The 19,939-nt window shown below is 41.5% G+C and overlaps 1 protein-coding gene across 4 annotated transcripts; it reads left to right on the top strand.

The window, feature by feature from the left end:
• The first annotated feature begins 892 nt into the window (after nt 1-892).
• On the top strand, nt 893-19,881 carry GABPB1 (GA binding protein transcription factor subunit beta 1). Of its 4 annotated transcripts, none has more exons than XM_052672543.1 (9): nt 893-1,027; nt 6,798-6,905; nt 7,754-7,921; nt 8,351-8,545; nt 9,108-9,219; nt 9,595-9,708; nt 12,170-12,355; nt 13,121-13,236; nt 18,075-19,881. In XM_052672543.1, the coding sequence occupies exons 1-9, from the start codon at nt 1,025-1,027 to the stop codon at nt 18,225-18,227; spliced, it is 1,155 nt and encodes a 384-aa protein (XP_052528503.1). In that variant the 5' UTR covers nt 893-1,024; the 3' UTR covers nt 18,228-19,881. The 4 variants fall into 4 exon arrangements, with proteins under 4 accessions (XP_052528503.1, XP_052528504.1, XP_052528505.1 ...); XM_052672544.1 differs by lacking the exon at nt 893-1,027 and adding an exon at nt 1,128-1,259; XM_052672545.1 differs by lacking the exon at nt 893-1,027 and adding an exon at nt 1,700-6,464.
• The last annotated feature ends 58 nt before the right edge of the window (nt 19,882-19,939 follow it).

Below are 19,939 nucleotides of genomic sequence, written 5' to 3'. Positions count from 1 at the left end.
CCTTAAATGTAATTTTGGTGAATTATAACAAAAATGTAACTTCTTCCTTCACTACTTCACTAAGTTGTGATCATGATAATGAAACTCATCTGGTGGTAATGGAACCATGACTACATGAAGAGTGAATTCTTGCCCTCAAGAGTTTCAGCAGCTCACAATGCTGTGCTCATCCACAGTACTGCAACAAGTGCCACCAATGCATGCCTGTGAGAACACAAAAATGCTCTCTGTGCAAGCTGCTGTGTGACGATGGCCTACAGTGTGCTGAGAGGTGCCTGCTGAGATATTAAATACATGTCCGTGATGGAAAAGAATGGTGAAGGCTGGCTCACAGCACCTGCATGAATGAGAAACACAGCAGCCCAGCAATGCCCAGCCTTGTTCTCCAGTGTCTCCTTATCTACCAACTGTGTTCAGTGAGTTGGGGCAGAAATAACGCTTTTGTAAAGGCTGGTGGAAATGAAGGGAATCCAGAAAGCGTAATTATCTCTAAAAATAACAAGGGGGGAATGCGCTGACTGATAGCACTTTCTGAAGGACATAGACTACAAGACTCATGCTTCACTGTAGCGCTTGCCTTCTGCTGCTCGCGCATTCCACACCTGGGTTGAGCCGAGCTCACAAGTGTCTCAGGGCACTACGTACAGCCTGCAGCGCAACGCTGGGGCTCGAGGCCAGGGCCGCCCGACTGCGGGCTCAGCAGAGCCGTCACGCAGGCAAAACACCCCTTCCGTCCCCCAGCCAGGCTCCGGGCACGGCAGCCCTAAAGGCTCAGGGGAGGAATGCCGAGCACTCTCGTAGCCCCGCCCCTCCCCAGCGCGGCGGGCCTCTTCGCGCGGCCACGGGCGGGCCCAGCCCCCGGCGGGCGGGAAGCGGCCGGAACATGGCGGCCCCTCCAGCCCGCGCTTCCCCCGCCTTTTCCCCGCGCCTCCGCGCATGCGCGGCACGCGGCGGCGAGGCCGTATCCCTCCGCCGAGCCCCTCCGGCCGCGGATTTTTGTGTAATAAGATAAATCCCGCGCCCCATGGTAAGTGCCGCGCGCTGCTCCCAGCGCCGCCTTGGGCTGCCCGCTCCCCCTCAGGCCGGAGCGCGGGGCTCGCGCTGGCGGCGGGGCGTCTAGACCGCGCCCCTCCCCTCCCTCCGCCGCCGTGTCCCTCCGCCGGGCGCAGCGGGGACTTTTGTGTGGGGCTTTTGGGCGCCGATGAGCGGCGGCTTCCCGCGCCCCTGCTTCTCGTCGCGGCAGCCGGGCCGGAGGCACGGTAAGGCCCCATCCCCGCGCCCCGTCTCTCCCCCACCCCCCCCCTGGCCGGCCGAGCTTTTCCAGGTCAGTCTGCGCCTTTGTATAGGGCCCTGTTACCGGATGTGGAAGTTGATCTCTTCGCTGGTAAAAAATAATTCCACTTCCCCCGGAACCCGGCGCCGCGGCTCCCTCCGCAGCGCCCAGCCCAGCCAGGATTTCCTGTTGGGGAGAGCGGGCGCGCTGGCCGGCCTTCCGGGGACCCCGCCGTGCGAGGGGCGCGGGCCGCGGCGGCGGGGCCTGGGCCGCGGCGGAGGCCTGGGCGGGTGGCGGAGGCCTGGGCGGGTGGCGGGCGGCGGGCGCGGCCCGCGGGGCCGGGGCGGCGCCGGGGTCGGGGGCCGCCGTGCGGCGGGAGGGCGGGAGGCAGAGCGGGGTGCCGGCGGCGGGGCCGATCTCGCGGGAGAGCCGAACGGGGCCCGGCCCGGTCCACTGCGCCTTGTGGGGCCTCGCGCGGGGCCGGGGCGCGGTTCTGTCGGCGCGGGGCCCCGCCGGGCCCGGCTCGGCGCCAACGCGCCCTGAGGGGAAGCGGCCCCGGTGGGGGGGGAGGAGGGAGCGGCTCCGCTCTGCGCTGCCCGCGGTCTGTCGCCCTCGCTTTGTGCTCCTAGTCGCATCTACGGTGGGAGCGCCGACGCGGAGGCGGCGTGTCGGCTCAGGACGCGGTGCCGCTTTTCCCTCCTTGCAGTCGGGCAGTTTGTGTTGCCGCTGCCGACGGGGTGTTGCTGAAATCCCCCGGAGGAGTTCTTTCGCTTTTAGAGTTAGTAACTCGTATCGGTTGCAGCGCCCTGCGGGGTCCCTAACACGTCTTTGAGCAAGGTGGCTTTGAGCTGTCCGCGAGTTTTGAAAACACTGGTGAGACCGAAGCGCTTTGGACGAGGCACATATGCTGTGAGGACACAGAAATGTGCAGTGTGCTTGGATCACACATGGCAGAATCTAACTGCGCCACGGCATTCTTCCTCCTGACCAAAGTTCGTTCCTGAAAGCAGTGTTTTCTGGGGTTTTTCTCAGCCTGCATACAAGAAATTGTTGAAATACCTCATAATAAAATGCTACTTTAATTAAAGAGACTGGTGACTCATTTCCAGGATATGTTTCCAGTTTCATTTAATCTGAGAGGGGTTCTCAGATTGTGTTTGTGTTATTGTTCCGAGGCTGCACGACAGACCCTGGGGTTCCTCGTGTCAGTCAGCTCTGCTGCATCCCAACTCCTGTTACTCAGTGCCAAACCTGTGTGATAGCTCTGCAGTGCCAGCCCAATCCGTGTGCCAGTGGTTCGCCCTTGTTGCATAATATTACTTCTGAGATGTTGCATTTGCAGACAAATCCACTCTCCTTTTTTAATGGCAAGGCTTCTTTACTATTTATGCTATTTAGTGGAGCTATGTTGACGATTGGTGCTACTTTCAGTTAATTCATGAACCTAAAGGAATACAGACTTTTGTGAAGGCAGGTGTGATTGTCTTGCCCATAAGCTATGCAGCCGAGTGTTAGCTTTTCTGATCTGCTCTCTGATTATTTTTTTTTCCTCTGGTGTTTACATAGTCCTACATAAAAGTGATAATTCTGTTTAAGTAAATGAGTGAGAATTTGGTTCTGAGCACAGTACAATCCAGAGAAAAGCTGAAAGTGCCAGAATTAAAACAGTTTGCTGTTAACTTATCAGTATAACTTTCATTATCTGTAAGTATGGGTACTTTAAGCCTGTGGTATTTATATTGAGATTTGAGCTGTGACATGTAGAGTCTTTGCCAAAATGCATCTGAAGGGGTATATGATTCTGTTAGGAACCACTGCAAAACGTCTTGAATTTATCCCACACGGGTCACCAGAACCACTATTAAATGGTATTATGTAAGATAGAATCCTGCTGACCCTCTGAAGAAACACCACCATATGGAGATGAGTGTAGGTTTAGCGCAGGCCTTTCAGTTCCCGCAGGAGTTACAAAACTATAATTGAAACAAGAAGTTGTGTTTGAAGAGTTGTTCAGAGTTGAAGTATTCTGCTCATCTGAAAAGAAAAAAAAAACAAAACAACCACCTCAGTCCTGTTAACTCTGATAGTGATCAAAATGTAGTTCTTGATTAAGGATTTAAACAGCACTATCTGTTTAAACTCTGTACTTGTAAGAAGTGTGTTGCTGTGGCAGGGGTAAGTGTAGAAAATTAACTAGAATTGCTGTTCTAAACTAACTGGATACTGTGCTGTGTTGAAATCAGTGGGCTAACAGCATTTCTGAAGACTGGGCCTGGGGAAGTGTCATGGGTATTTTTTTTTTCCCCTACCATTTCAAAAAAGCCATGCTGAAAGAGTGATCTTTTTTGGGACATAAGTGGATTATCAGAGCTGTGAGTCTTGAGCTGACTTCCCATGAAATCCTGCTGTGTGTCATTAAGGCAGGGGAACTTCTTTTCTTGTGTCTTCTAGGAGTTTGTTTGTTCTGGGGTTCTTGGAAACGGTTACAGATCGTTATCACACATTCAGTTCACACTGTTGCAGTTTATGCTGTTCTGGCACACCTGCGTCTCTTGTAGGAACATGCCTTGATAGCATTGTGTTGGCAGCTGCGTAGTCCTCCTGTCCACAGCTGTTCTGCAGCAGCTCTGGTTTGTGCCTGCTGGCTTTGACAAACGTGGGTGCAGTGGTGAAAGGGGGGTAAGAGCCAGATGTTGTCTTCTGAGAGTACCAGGCCCAAAGATGCTGCGGTGTTTTAAAGTCAAACTCAATCCCTCCACCTGCAGATTGCTGCTGTACCTGCAGGCGGTGCTGCGTACCCCTCTGAGAGGGCATTCCCTTTCAGACAGCATACCACTTGAGTATAAGATGGGGTCAGAAATGTCGTGGCACCTGACTAATGGCACTGCAGAACCTGTTTAGTTTTGAGATATGGAAGCTCTGATTTTTAGCGGGTTTTAATGAACTATATAGAGAAGTTTGCTTTTGATAGTGTCACTGTGCCACTGCAGTATCACAGAATGATCTCGGGGGCAGTCAGGCAGCGGAAGGATTTTTCTGGCAAAAAGAAATTCTGATTCTGCAAATCTTTCTTGGTAAGCACCAGTGCTATTGGTGAGAAAGCACTGGGGAAAGGAAGGGGTGTGTTAACCTGAGGGTTTGCTGCCCTCGCAGTGCTCGTCTCTGAGGGTCTGCCGAGTAGAAGTCAGCTTCGGCTGAACGCTCCTATTTGTTGGTAGGAAGTGTCTGAATATGTGCAAGTGTTGTGTTGGAAAGGCAGCAGTGTTCGCTGTTGTAGTGCAGTGTTGGCATAAAGGTGATTTGTACCGACTTCAGCAGCACAGAGCTGTTGGCTCCGTAGCTCTTCCACCAGGTGGCCCACGCGTGCTTCCAGGGACTCTGTGAGAAGTGAAGCTTCACTGCTGAATGCGCTTGTGACCTTGTAACTGAAGTTAAACTCTATGTCTTGAAAAATACGGGAGCTTGTGTGACGTTTTGTGCTTGTTTGAGATACGAACACTTCATAGCGACCAAAGAGCGTGTTGGTTAATGGCTGAGGCCGAGTGCTGGCGGGGGCTCGTCCTCCATGCTCAGCCCTGTGCTGCATGGGTGCTCTGCCTGCGGGGCTCAAGGGGGCCCGAGGGAGGGGTCAGTCTCCACATGTAATTCCTGAACTTCACTGTTTCTTTTAGACCAATGTTTAAAAGCGAAATTAAGTACAAGGAAAAGGAATTGTGTTTCTGAATCAGTTCCTAACTTCAGTGTTTTGGGTTAAGCTCTAGCTGGGCTTGGCATGGTATTAAATCACCTGAAAACATGTGCATGGGCATGTTCTTTTCCCCTCTGAAATGCATCATCCCTAATCCCTAAGAAGAGTGCTGGATAAAGGGAGGACTGTGCTCATTTATTTCACTGCTGCACTTGACAAATGCCTTCTGTGCTGCTGTTTCATAGTGTTACCCCACAGCATCCCTGTCCAACAGGAACAGTAGATTTTTCTCTTATTCCTGTTTCTCTTTTGCTTTTTCTTTCCTTGGAGGAGAGTAAGCTGCTATTTCTTACTGTGTCTGACCATGCTCCTTGCCTTCCTGCCCACTGTCAGTGTTTGTGCTGTCCTTGCTGACTTCCTGCTGCTCGTCCTTTGTCTGACTGGACAGGATTCTGTGTGCAAGCACAAATGGGGTGTTATCTTGGTGGAGGAGACTCTGATGCCAGCAGCAACTTCTGCTCCTCTTTGTGGCTCTGCTGACACGTTGAGGTTCTGCATTTGCATGTTTTTCCCCTTCCTGCTTTCTAGTTTCTTTTAAAATCAGCTTTCAGCTACATACCACACAGATTTTGCCAGTTGACCCAGGTGCAGAGAACTTTCTTAACACATTGGCTTTGTGACAGAAGCATAGGTTTAAGGAAAGAGATTAAGAAATGACCCTATTGGGATTTCTTTCTGAACTGTGTACTGTCAGTTTGTGCAGGAAATAGGCAGCACGGCCTCGCTGTTGTTAGTCACACGAGCTAACTCTTGTTTGGGACTGGAAAGTAATTGCTGAATGTGGTGGTGTTTTTGTCATCCTGGCAGTGGAAAGCATAGATATCAGGCCAAAAACTTAGTACTGTATTTTTTTTAAGTAGCGTGACTTAGGGTTTTGTTCTAAATTTTACTACTGAACATATTTAATAGCAAGCATGAAATAGAGTGGGTTTAAGTCTTCAGTGCAGTAGGAACGTAGCTAGGTGTCTTTTGTCAATGCATGCTTTTATATCTGTGTATTACATTGAACTTTCACTTGAACGTTGTCAAAAAGATGGCCTAAAGATGATGCAAAGGTTTTCCAGCTCATGTCTCAGTGCTTTTGAGGTTCAGGAACTGTGCTTGAATATTTTTTCAGTGACTGTAGACAGCTGATGTTATGTTTGTTTTCAGGCAGACATTTCAGTCTGGTGCAGATAGTGCAGAAACATGTCTATAGCTTCATGCTCGAGGTAGGAACTCAGATGCTATTTCAGGGTGAACAAAATGAAGTGATAGTGATGGGTAAGATGTCAGAAAGGTGCTGTGCTTTGTATTTATTGAAATGCCTTTGCCTAGTAGTACTTCTAATGTACATACAGATATTTCTGGATAAGGGATTGTAATGTCTTTGGATATATGGCATGGCAGCTCTGACAGTACCATTTGAAAGCTGGACAAAGCAGCAGAAGGCTGCAGTATCAGGTGAGAGCTTCTGAACCACTTCTTATTATAAGAAATGTGTGTCTATTTCAGTTAGCTAGGAAGCTGCTACAGTTACAGCATTGCAATCCTGAAATCTTCACCCCCAGCATCGCTTAGGTTTGACAGGAGTAACTCTGAGATCAGCCTGCTTCTTGCAATCAAGAAAGCTTGTTGTCAATGCCTAAAATTCCAGTTTTTCAGTTTTAGACTCCTAGGCTTGCAGAGTAATTAAGAAATAGTCATTAAAAGCGACAGCAATACCTGTATGCTTAAAATAGCCCTAATGTTATGTATTTTTTTTTTTTCTTTCTATTCCTTTATGTCCTTAACTAGATGTCACTAGTAGATTTGGGAAAGAAACTCCTAGAAGCTGCACGAGCGGGACAAGATGATGAGGTTCGAATTCTGATGGCCAATGGAGCACCTTTTACCACAGATTGGGTAATGGAAGCTTTTGCAGTGTTTGATCAATTCTATTACTTTTCTCACTCCCTAAACAACCCCGACAACTGGGTGGTTACATTTGAACTTTAATACTGCCAGCCTTGGGAGTTCCTTTTGGATTTTTTGCAGTGGCATTATCTGATGTCTAATTCAAAGTTAAATTTCTTTTCTTTCTGTGATTTAACCTCCTACTAATTTTTGTAACAGTCTGTGAATGGGTTCCTTGTGATGTCTATTAAGGTGAACTTCAGAATGGTTAATGGGAGAAGGCAGAAGTCATCCTCCTAGTTACTGTGTTTACACATTTAGAGCAATAAGAGTTCTGAATTAAGAGAGCAGTCCCAGGTACCTTGTACGCGTGCTGTGAGTTGTGTTTTGGAGATTTGTATGCTTCGAGTAATTATGTAGAGAGACTAAGTCTCTCTAAACTTAAAATTTTAGAGTATTTTGAACCCCTTAGAAGCCTTTATTTAGTCACCAACCTGTAAAGTTGAGCCTATTTTAAACAGGAGGTTGGAATTGAATGACTTCAAGAAATCCCTCCCACTGTTGGCTTGGTGTGGTATGATGTGTTGACCAGCAGTAAAAAATGAGGTTAGGTCTCTGGAAGCATCACAGCTGAAAAAAAAACAGGGGAAAAAAGTAAAATCAAAAAGTTGCTGCTAGTGATCTGTTTTTAGTGTATTCTGATTATTGAAAGCTATCTTAAACTTTTTTTTCCCTCTTTGTGAGGAAAATAATTTGAAATGGTGGCCTAACACTTGAGTTTGGTAGCTCCAGAAAAAGAAGTTCTTTGTACTGCCATCTGTTCAAGGTCTACTTTTTTTTTCCCCATGAAATTGCAGTTGGGAACATCTCCACTTCATCTGGCAGCACAGTATGGACACTACTCAACGACAGAGGTGCTGCTGCGTGCCGGTGTAAGTCGGGATGCCAGAACAAAAGTGGACAGAACGCCGTTACATATGGCAGCTTCAGAAGGCCATGCCAGCATAGTAGAAGTCTTACTTAAGGTAAAGACTGCTGAAGCAAGGACTGAGATAGGGATTTTACAATGGATTATGATAAAATATGTACAATTTTTTTTTTTAGTTCTGAAACTAATATCCAAATGATGTATTTATACTGTATGTATTTGGTGCTTTGTTTTTCTACTCAGCTGTGGTTTCAGGTATGTTATTTATTGCTGTTCCAAAAGATGACTCCTTCCTAATTTGGCTTTGAGTAAGTAAGAGCTTTTAGAACCAAGAGATGTTATGTTCTAGGGATCCTTTGAGATAAACAATTTGTGGTACTTAGATCGAAGTCCTTTTAAGAAGTCTGTTAGAATAAGGTAACAGGACATTACTACTGAGAGATGGGTTTGGGCTTCATTCCATAAGTGGTGTTATTTAGTTCATATACTTCTAATGACACAGTTCATGCAATGTTCTTGTTTGTAGCATGGTGCTGATGTCAATGCTAAGGACATGCTCAAGATGACTGCACTTCACTGGGCTACTGAACATAACCACCAAGAAGTTGTGGAACTCTTAATAAAGTATGGAGCAGATGTTCATGCTCAGAGTAAATTTTGCAAAACTGCATTGGACATTGCAATAGACAATGGGAATGAAGACCTTGCAGAAATATTACAGGTAACTTTTGATTCATGATGCTGAAGGAACTGAGAGCAAAGTACTTGTTTAGATATGTGATCAGCTAAGCTTTTATAGAAAGCAAGTATCAATTATATTAAGTAATAATGCTGGACTTCGGTCTAGTTTTTAGTTGGAAATGAGATTACAGTTAATAAACATCAGTTGGCTGAAGAGTATTTCTACCACCTGTAGAGTCAAGAAGTTTTCTTCACTTTCTTAGCATGGTGTCTTCACAGATGAAAAATTTAACACATTGCCATGTGTTAGCAGGAAGGTTTCACTGTACCTTATTATTTAGGTCCTCTGTGTGTATGATAAATGAAAAGGAGAGATGGCAGTGTACTGTTATTCTCTCTCATATCAACAGACTTCTTTAGCTTTAAGACAGAAGAAACTCATTCACTTAACAGAGCACAAGGAGTGACACTGTGTGCATATTGCACGAGTATAGCTGGTGAGATCCTTCCTGCATGAGTGGCATGCACAGTGATTCTAGTTTTTGCAAGGTAAATAACTTATGTTCACAGCTGGAATGGTGATGATTACCCTTGTCTTCTAGATTGCAATGCAGAACCAAATCAATACGAATCCGGAGAGTCCAGATACTGTGACAATACATGCAGCAACACCACAGTTCATCATTGGACCTGGAGGGGTGGTGAACTTAACAGGTCTGGTATCTATTGCAAACCGAGCAGGGATTTAGTTGTCTGTAAGATAGCTACATTTAGGGAAAGGATTTTACGTTTAGTGAAAAGACTTGAGCAACAATAATGGTAATTAATACTAAGTACTAGAGTACTTATGTATTCTTCTTCAGTACTTATTTGTTTCTAAACATCTTAATACTGAGAACAAGTCTTCGTGCAGTAAATTAGCAGAAGTTGTATTTGCTCGAGAAACTTGCTTACAGAATAGCATTTTGGCTTAGCAGAATGTTACTAAGAACAGTGTATGTTAGTAACTCCAGTACAATAAAAATATAAAAGGGACTTCATTAATTGTTAAAACAAATTATCAGCTGACTTTTGTTTTCTTCCTATTAGATGAGACAGGAGTGTCTGCTGTGCAGTTTGGAAATTCATCGACGTCAGTATTAGCCACATTAGCAGCTTTAGCAGAAGCATCAGCCCCACTGTCTAATTCTTCAGAAACACCAGGTTAGAAAGCCATGTAATTAAACTTCATTTAATAAACTAAACTGAAGAAAATAAATGGTGTCATACACAGTTCATGCAGAAATGAGAATACAATCTCATTTGTTTTTTTCAATACGAACAAAAGCTTTCCTTTTCTTTCCCTTGAAAGGTTGGTAGATACATGTGAACAATTACTCAGTGAGATTTCTGACCACGTTGGGTGTTTGTGGGCCTAATGTTACTAGCATTCATTCTTGCTAAAAGCAAGAGTAATTCAAGAGACTTCATTTACGTCTTTGTGAATGCAGCAGTCTAGTCGCATTTGGTGTGAGAATGTTTTCTGTGAATGCTCTTTTCTGTTAAGTTATGGGAGATTGCTCCTGATGTTCTTTCTGTGTACTTAATCAGCACTTCTCTTAACATTTCCTCTGATAGGCATAAGAATATTTAGTGACCTTAACATGAAAAAAAAAAAAATCAGCTGAGTATTCTTGCTGGGCTTTCATCAGCCTTTTACTTAGCCTCCTTCATGTGAGATTCGATATATCTGGATGAAGCACTTAGGCTCTGCCTTTTGTGCTGTTTCTTCCTATATTTTTTGCCTTTTCAGGTTAACTTTACTGTGATCTCTTCCTCTAGTTCCTTGTGGCGTAAAACCAGTGTTTTTTAAATCCAAGTAAAATCAAAGAAAAAAAAAATGCTGACTGGAGCTGAGTAGAATGCTTGTTTTAACTTCTCCTCGTGACGTGTGTATGAGGGGATGGATGTTATGTGTTAATATATGGTTCATTTTATATACAGATCTCTGAGATGGAAAGGAAACTCAGAGAAGTGTCTGGTTTAATCTGTGTTTTTGCTTTTGGGATGAGGCTTATGTTTCTGGCTGCAAGTACTGGAGATCATGCCAGTATTTTTCATCATGTGAAGGTGCATCAATTAGTGATTCTAGGCATGTTTATATGGAAAGAGAACAAGGAAAGAATTAGGACCGTATTTATGGGACTGTTTTTCTTTAGCATCAGTAACTACTTTTCAGACAAAATCTTGAAGGTTTTTATTCCAAAGTCTCCTACAGAAGCCCTAATAGTGTTTCCTTCTCTAAGTGAAAGCGTGGTGTTGATTCTGAAGCTGAAAGATCGGGGCTGTTTGCCCCAGCAGCTAGTATTGGCACTTGCAACTTTGATTTATTTATTTCTTTTCTTTTTCACAGTAGTCTGTCTTACTGCTGCATCCTTACTTGGAAGCCAAATCAAGTTCAAGACAATACCACTTATTTATACAGGACTTACTGTTTTGATTTACTGAATAAACACTCTGTGAATATGTAAGCAGGGCTATAGGGCAGTAATCTCTGAACATAATGATCTTCAGAAGGCAATGACTGAAGTCATTTGGACTACACAGTGACTTTTGAGTGTGTTATATCGTAATTTAAAAGATGAAAGCTTCAGAGTTTTATCTACCTTCTCTCATCTGGAGCATCACAACATGACCTATAGGGTTTTAATTGGATCTCTGCAGATAGGAAGCCTTCTAATGTCTCTTATTTAAATCAAAGGCTTTGCTTTTACCCTCACCAATTGAAAATGAATTACAGAGTTATGTACTTGAAATTCTTTGATTGCACTACCAGTCATCTTGCTCTTTGTCGGAGTATCTTGTTTTAAAAAACAGGACTGCTGGTGTGGGGCCCTGTTACAGTGTGCATGCTGTAGTTCTGGATGCAGCCGTTCTCTTAACGCAGTTTGATTTATACATGTAATGTAAAAGAGCGATGAAAGCTCACTACTATGTATTTGTTATTGAATCATGAGTATTCAGTTGAGCTGGGATTTTAGTTTTTCTTTTACCTATTAAGTTATATATGTACAATGTTTATTTTGTGTTTTTTTTTGTTTTTTTTAGTGTTACCCTTCTTCTAAGGTGTAAAAATGTCAGCTCTGCAGAACATTCCATCTAGTTGTGTTTTGTGCTTTGTATTGTAATTGAAGTCGTGTTTGTGGTTGAAGAATGTGTATGGTACAAACAAAGCCGTAAGGCTCTGTAGAAGGAGTTTAGTATGTTACTGTCTTGAAGACCGTTGTGATAGGCACAGAAGTCAGGGCTGTGTCCTGAGGTACATCTGGCAAAGGTGCTTGATGAGGAATGTTGTACTTTTCAGCCTCTTGCTGCCATGTCAGTGCAGAAACCAAATAGTCTGTTTTGAGTGGGGTGTATCTATTAGGAACATTCTAGATAAAAACTGATTATAATGAGCAAGGTAAAATAGGGCAGAATTGCATGTATATTGCAAAACATGAGTGTGTTGTATGCATCTGGTGAAAGAATGTCATTAACAGCATAATATGTAGAATATGTGGTATTGCATTAAGTTGGAGAAGATCAAATTTGAAAAGACGTAGAAGAATTTTTTCTTGCTAAAATGCATTTGAAACAAACTTAATTTGTAAATAGTCTTAATTCCTTGTTTTTCTGTTGATAGTTGTGGCAACAGAAGAAGTGGTGACTGCAGAATCTGTGGATGGTGCTATTCAGCAAGTTGTCAGTTCTGGAGGTCAGCAAGTTATTACTATAGTTACAGATGGCATTCAACTTGGTAATCTGCATTCAATTCCAACCAGTGGAATAGGGCAACCAATAATTGTGACCATGCCAGATGGGCAGCAAGGTGAGTGGAAGCTTGTGCCTCTTGAGCTTGAGAAACCATTTCAGTCACAGAAATAAGTTGTTAAATGCAAGTAGCTTGGAAAATGTTGTACTGCTACCAGTTCAGACATGTTTTTGAATTCTTGCTCTCTAAAAGGCTCAGGCACGTGAGCTGTGGCAGTTCATTGAGCTCTTACAGGTCAGCTGAGGCTCAGCATTAGGAGAAAAAGAATTACTAAACTACATGGGTGAGAAATGATGTATCTAAGGCAAAAGTGATAACTACTGGCTTCATCTTCAGTAAGTTTGATGTTCTGGAGGAGTAGTCTCAGAACCAGCAAAACCAGAATTATATAGATAGTCTCTTCCTTTTGGACCACGTGTATTTTGTGGAAGCTTCTGGCACACTAATTGCTGTTCTGTGACGTGTGTCTTTTTGGGGTTTCTTTTCAAGATGCTCTGCTACCTCTATTTAGATAAAAATGCTTCCCTCTCTGGTTTATTCATGGAGATTCCCAGTGTGGATGATGAAGAGTTGTACTTTGAAAGACAAAAGTTTTGGTTTTGCTTGATGAATAAATACAGCTACTTATTGGATAGCATTATACAAATGGCTTTAATAAATTTTCCCTGCACTGGCCTCTGCTCCACTTCTGTAGAGCTGCATTTTCTTGAGGGAAAGACTGCATTTTATTGCTGGTTATAAAATTATGTAACTGTATGAGTTTTATTTTGTGTAACTATTGCTTGAAGAAAAGTGCATTTAAATATATAATTATCTTTTTAGTATTAACAGTTCCAGCAACAGATATTGCTGAAGAAACAGTGATAAGTGAAGAACCACCAGTCAAGAGACAGTGCATTGAGATTGTTGAAAATCGTGTGGAGTCTGCAGAAATAGAAGTAAGGAGTCTATTACATGATGTATGTTAACCAGAGGGTTCAGCACTGGATATGTGGTTGGCTTTCTGGTGTTTTAGAGTTAAGTTTCTGTGTTAAAGCAGAATGAAGAGTGTGATACAATAACTTGTTCAGTTTCCTCTGTTACTGGAATTGATCTGTTACAAAGTTGTTGTAAAAAGTACATAGGCATGCTGTTTGCTTCATCTGGTTGTGCACATACAAATGTTAATTGCTCAAGTTTTTGTCAGCTTTTTTCCCCCCTCTAAGATCACTAGCTAGTCTTTAAAACTAGATGCTGATAATGTTATCTCATAACTCAACTCTTTCCACTAGCAGTGAATGAGAATGGTGTTCCCTCATCTGTCTTTTATGGCCATGTGTTTGTCCTGATTGTGAGATGACAGTCTCAGTAATGTTTCCTTTCCATTCAAGATAACTGTTAATGGAAATATGAAACAGTAAGATTCTGTGTTGGTCAGTTTTTATCTCTTTTTTTTTCTTCTTCTTAATTCTGGAGCTGTTGCTGTTACACGTCTCTGTGTTATAAAGTTTTTTGAAAATACAACACGGAAGACCAATGGATATTAAAAGAGCTTTTCATATACGGTAGATGCAGCTTTTCAATTTAAAGCTGCAGCTTTATTTTTTTCTAAGTATATATTAAGCCAAGTAAGTCAAGCATCTCATTCCTTCTTCTGTTACTTCTAACTGCTGACTAGTTTTGGTCAAAAGTTTAAGGAAATTGCTGTCAGCCTTGGCTAGGCTGTGAGTTCTCATTTTGTCAACTCCATGATACTTCCATTTATCCAAAGTTGTATTCTGACTTCTGTTCATGTTATTGAATAACACTTTGTGCCTGATTGAGTACTGTTTATTGTTCAGTTTGGCTGTGCGTTGTCCTTGTCTAATAACAATAATTGCCACTTTCCATCGCTGAATTTCTCTGTCCCTAAGTTGTCCTATCAAATACCTTTGGCTTTTGCAGCTTTGTGGTCATTACATATTATCACAACACTTAAAATTTTCTTGCTGCAGTTTTTTAAAAATGTATGATTATTACAATAAAAACTTTTATTTTGTTCACGTTTTTAAACATCCGCTTGAATTATTCCCGCAGGCAATCACAGTTAGTAAATAATAATCATTAGGTAAGGGAAAAAACAATCCAGATTGATTAATAATAAATTGACCTGCTCCTAGTTAAATATGGTCACTAAAACAATACAAATAATTCTCTGGGAGGACTCCAGCTTCAATTACATGCTTGAAAACATTGTGGAATCTTAAAAGTAGTTGGTTAAAATTATGAACTTTATCTGTTACTTCAAAGTGCAAGTTTTGAATACTGATTTAATCCTTGATTGGACAATTGAATGCACATGCAGACCTCTGCCTCTTTGTAGAGGCCAGTTGACTTTAGGAGCCTCCGTGCGCTCAGCAAGTGTGGTGCTTCCTGTCTTTGGGGTGTTAAAGGTGTGCACATCAAATCACTTTGCTTGACAGGCTAACACAAGTATACCCTTGAATTTGGAGAGAGTGGAACTCTTACCCATTTAAAAAAAAGTTACTTAGTGTGAAAAACCTCTGTTACTGAAGATAAGTTTCTTTGCCTTGGTGATTCATTCCTCTTATTTCATTATAAAGACATGATTCAAGGCAAAGAGTGCTGTCTTCCAATGTTTTACATTTATAATTTATGAACAGTTAATTGTAGTTTGACAGTCTTGTTGAACTCCCTCCCACTCATGTGAGGTGACAAATGTTCCTGCGAAAGTATAGTGAATGATAGTGATGATTTCTGACTTTCTCATTTGGGTCTGTTGAATTCAACCATTGCAGCTCATTTTCAAGTGGTATAGCAGTCTGTAAACTATGTGACGGCAGCAACAAATTGTCCTTGTCATGCAGATGCTGTTTTTCATTTTCACACACAATTCATTAACATACAGTGAATTTTATTTTAATTCTTGAATTTTACTGTCTTTCTTTTTGCATGTTGGAAAGGTGACATGCTTTGGAAACATTCAGGACAATTAGACTGAAGTCATAATTGTAAATGAGTTGTATTAATGAATTCATATTCCTTCTTTTTCCTGCTTGTGTGGTTATTTTAATTATTTGTTATTTACGTACTTGAATTATTGCTGTCCCCTCATCAACATGTAGGCTGTTAAGGAAAGTTGTAAGTAAAGAAAATTCCCACATAAAACAGAAGATTCCTTAAGAGCACTCAAACTTCTGACTTTTTACCTGAACTGATTTTTATATTGTTGTAAAGGACTTTAGGGAATTAAAACATTTCTTAGGATGTTCTGAAGAGCACCTAGGAACATTTTCTGGATTTGCTGAAATTGAGAGCCCAATTATAGTCCCCAATTTTAGATGTCGAAGTTAAGGAGCTAATTTTCATTGATCTATCCACAGCAGGGTACGTTACTCATCCAGGAGTAGTGATTTCTTTCACTGCTCAGTTAGTACGTTTGGCCCCAGTTCCTCAGCTTATTCTATTTATTTTAAGACTAAATCTGTTTGCACCTATTAGTTCTTGGGCTAGCCAATGTGCCATGAGTTGCCAGTATACCTGGAAGATACTGGTTTTACCTCTGCCACTGATATTTTGTTTGTTTGTTTGTTTTTTCTATCCTGCCCTTTGTGTGCTGTCACGCATAGTGTGGCTGTACCCCTTGTGGGTACCTGGCTCTGTTTCTCTATTATGTGGAGGGCGCACGGAAGACTTATTCTGGGTTTTGATCTGCACCCTTAAGTGTTTGCAGTTTGCGTGTACTCTGTAGTGGTGGCAGAGCCTTGGTTTTGTAGTGGACCACAGAGCAGGTGAACTGCTGCCAGTTCTCATTTTTCTGCAGCTTTGCTTCTTGACAGTAGGACACTTAATTGTGTGACATCTGTGGGGCAGATAATGCTCAGGTCAGCATATCGGTGCCCTCAAGAGGGAAGGCCTGCTTCCCACGTGTAGTGGGATACCTGTTCTGGCTGCTCTCTTGAGAGCTGTCTGTACTCCTTTGCCCTCAACTTGATACCTACGCGGCTGCTTTATGTAAGTCATTGGTTCTGCTTAAATTACATAATAAATTATCGAAATAACAGTATGTTCAAGTCAGACTGGTGCTGGAACATGTCAGGTGTATTTCAGATCCTCTGGGAGATGTGGGCTCTACCATTTATTTTGCCTTAGTATTTGGCACAGGTCAGCATGGCTGCTACAGGAGCTGCCCTTCCTAATGCTGCTTAAAAAGCAGAATCCTGATTTTCAGAGGTGGAAATTGAACTTTGTTTTCAAATAAGCAACAAGATCAGATGAGCTGTTGTTTTATTAGTGCATGCTCCCAGTGAAACAAACCCATCAATGCTAGCTTCCTTTAGCTCTTAAAGCCTTGTGGAAAATCAGATTTCATGTACAGTTTCATCTGTTCTGTATTATATATAGCTAGTCTTTATCAACCTGTTAATAACATCTGTCCTTCACTTGTTTTTGCTATACAGATGCTGCTGCTAGCAGTGATCAGATCACCTGTGTTATTGTATTTAAGCACATTCAGTACAGCATGTGACTGCTAAATGTGGCTATGACAAGTACTGAGAACAGTAGCAAGTAGAAGGCAGGCAGAGAATTTTCTGTTTTCAGTCTCTGATCGTGAAAATACGTGAGTTCATCAAATATGTGAAGAACAGAGGTGTTGTTCTGGGGGTGGGGGGTAAAACTAAAACTATTCCAGATATTCAGTGGGAATATGATGCTATATAGGGTGAAGAAGCAACTTTTTCATGGTCTCAGTTTTTGACAGCTTTGTTTTTCTGAGAGAGGTTGTTTCTCTGTCAGCCTCCCTTCTGTGGCTACTGAGAGCTGTAGTGGAAAGAACAAAGGGAAATCAAATGCTGCCTTAATCATAAAACATGGTGCACTTTAATGAAATAGTATGTGGTTGAAGATCAAAACTATTTTTCCAAGCTGATAGCTTTTTTCAATTAGGCTCAGTACAGGATCAAACACAAAATATCTATGTCAGAGGAGATAGAAATACATTCTCCTTAGTTTCTAAGGCAGCCTCGTAAGAAGCGATATTTTCTGGTTTTGTTTGGAAAGTATTTTATAACTATCCTCAAATAAGTTACTCCTCTTGTGTTGAAAAAGCTTATCTAGCTAAATACCTCCTAATTCATAATGATGCAGTGTCCTTGGGGTTGCTGTTATACCTCTGGATATAAAATCAGATTTCATTTACAGTTTCATCTGTTCTGTATTACAGCTAGTCTTTATCAAGCTGGTGTCAGTCACTCCAAATCATTTAGAAACCAGATCTTAAATTCCAGTCAGTGAGCAGCTATCGCCTTCTAGTGCACACTGCTGTTAGGGAACAGATTTTCTAACTATCTGATGAGAAAAACCTATGCAAAACAGAATGCCTAACAGAAAGAGGCAATCATATTGGATTGAATTCCAATCCTATTAGATGTTAACTAAAAAAAAAAGTCACAGAGAACTGAGTGACTGGGAAAACGTTAATGACATTTGCTTGCTATCGCTGTCCATCCACTTTTGTACTTCGTTGTTTTGCTGTGAAGGCTGGCTTGGTGTCTTTGCAGTGAAAGAGATTTGGGTTTGCCTTACTTAGACTTCAGACCTTATTGAGGGGAGTTGTCTGATATGGTGATTCCCGTCTACTTTACTCAGCAACATTAGTATAGATTTGTCCTGGTAAGAACCACAATTTCTACGTGATGCCCTAACCCTTGAGCTGCATGTAAAGAGCAAGTATTTGCCATTTTAACCTGCCTTTGATACATATTTGACAAAATGTTGCTGGTTCTTTTTCTAATAGGAAAGAGAAACTCTCCAGAAGCAGCTGGATGAGGCAAACAGAGAAGCACAAAAATACCGTCAGCAGCTTCTGAAGAAAGAGCAAGAAGCAGAGGCCTATCGGCAGAAGTTAGAGGCAATGAACCGCCTCCAGACTAATAAAGAAGCTGTTTAATAAAAAAAGAACATACTGCAAAGCCTGTTACTTTCAAAAACCTGCAGTACAATCTTGAACTGTTCTCTGTATAGGTGCAGACACAGGATTACATGATAGAGAAGATGCTACAAGTCGATAACTGGACTTAAGCCGTGAGCTCTGATGAATTTCTTGTAACATAAAAACTCTGAATTTAGAAATTGTGAAAAGTATTTAAAATGAAATACTGTAAATAGTTGTTTTTTTTACAGTTTCAAAATAAGTTGATAAATCTTTTTGAAGGGATCCAGAAACACGAAGCCAATGTTTTTGTGAAATTTTTGATTTTAATATGAATCTAACTTCTGAAAAAACAGAACAGTTTTAAGGGTGATGCTGATTCATCTGACAACTTGAAAATGAATTATATGACAAAAGGAATTAACAGTTATTTCTACATGGTAACAACTTCTCTGAATAAGACATTTCCAGGTGGAAATCTTTGTACAGCTTTAAGTAGTTGTCTCAGATTCTCTGAAAACCATTTTTTGGGTTTGTTGTTTTTGTTTTTGTTTTTTTTAGGCGGTGAAATTTTTATATTTAATTTCAGATATATCCAAGTAGATTTACATGTATATGAAGCTAATATTTTTTAAACTTTTTGGTTTGTACATATGCTGCATGTTTTTATAATTTCTACGCATACAACTTGCATAGGTATTTTTCAGCAAAGAGGAGGGCGAATTATGAGAGCGATGTTTAGCCTATAGGTCATTGGAAGCAAGCTAGCAGCTGGTTTTATTGTGGAAGATATGTTTCTTGAAGAATGTAATTTGTAATTAAAAAAAACAAAACCAAAATCTTAATTTTCATAAGAGATGATTTAAAGTTTGACGGTGGAGGCATTGCAGCTTCACTTTGTGCATCTTGCAGTTTTCAGAGACAAACGTTTTAAAGTTCAGAAATGAATAGAAAACAATGTCTCCACTGGAACACAACTAGTTATTTTAGAGTATTCTTACTGATCTGTTTTCCCCAATAGCCTTGAAATCATTTCAGTGATATTTTTTTTTCTAAACAGACGTTTGCATTTTAATTATGCAATTGGTCAAGTAATTTTTTTATGTTTTAGTGATGCTGCTCTTACCCGGCATCATTGTTCTTCACTGTGATACTGTGTTTGTGTGCGTCTGTGCAGTGATACGTTATGCTTAGGATTTATATAGCACATTACATCTTCAGAGCATCGCAAAATCTTTTTAAGAACCCTTACTGTACTGCCTGAGGCAGGTAAGTGAGTGTTATTATCTCAGTTTTATAACTGGTATAAGCGCGACACAGGGAGTATTAAACAATTGGTCTGAGACCACGAGAATCTGTGGTAGACCTGGCAAGAGATCTCAGGAGTTCCTGGCTTCTGGTCCTGTGCTTAGACTGAGCTGCCTTAAGATTGTTCAGTGCTGTGTTACATTAAATTTTAAACTACTGTGCAGGTTCCTTTTTTTTTTTTTTTTTTGTAAGATAAAACTCTGTGCTTTGCTTTGTTGTTCCATGTTTCACTGCTTTTATGGAATTGTTTATATGAAGTTAAGCAAAAAGTCTAGTTTACCTATACTGTATACAGGATGATTACCCTTAAAACTGTACTCTGGTCTACTTTTTCTATTTTACAATTAAATATCTTTTCCACATATATGTAGTGGGGAATCAATTCTATTTCTGTTGTTTTGTATGCGTGCTGGAAGGTCAAA

The sequence above is a fragment of the Tympanuchus pallidicinctus genome, unplaced genomic scaffold (assembly GCF_026119805.1).
Source record: "Tympanuchus pallidicinctus isolate F22 unplaced genomic scaffold, pur_lepc_1.0 scaffold12, whole genome shotgun sequence".
Taxonomy (NCBI): Eukaryota; Metazoa; Chordata; class Aves; order Galliformes; family Phasianidae; genus Tympanuchus; species Tympanuchus pallidicinctus.
This window is presented reverse-complemented; position numbering and strand designations above follow the sequence as displayed.

What these genes read in the sequence shown, in the direction of transcription:
- GABPB1 (XM_052672543.1), top strand. An exon ending in ACCTTGCAGAAATATTACAG is followed by an intron (nt 8,546 to 9,107) that starts GTAACTTTTGAT and finishes CTTGTCTTCTAG; the next exon opens with ATTGCAATGCAGAACCAAAT. An exon ending in TAATTCTTCAGAAACACCAG is followed by an intron (nt 9,709 to 12,169) that starts GTTAGAAAGCCA and finishes TTCTGTTGATAG; the next exon opens with TTGTGGCAACAGAAGAAGTG.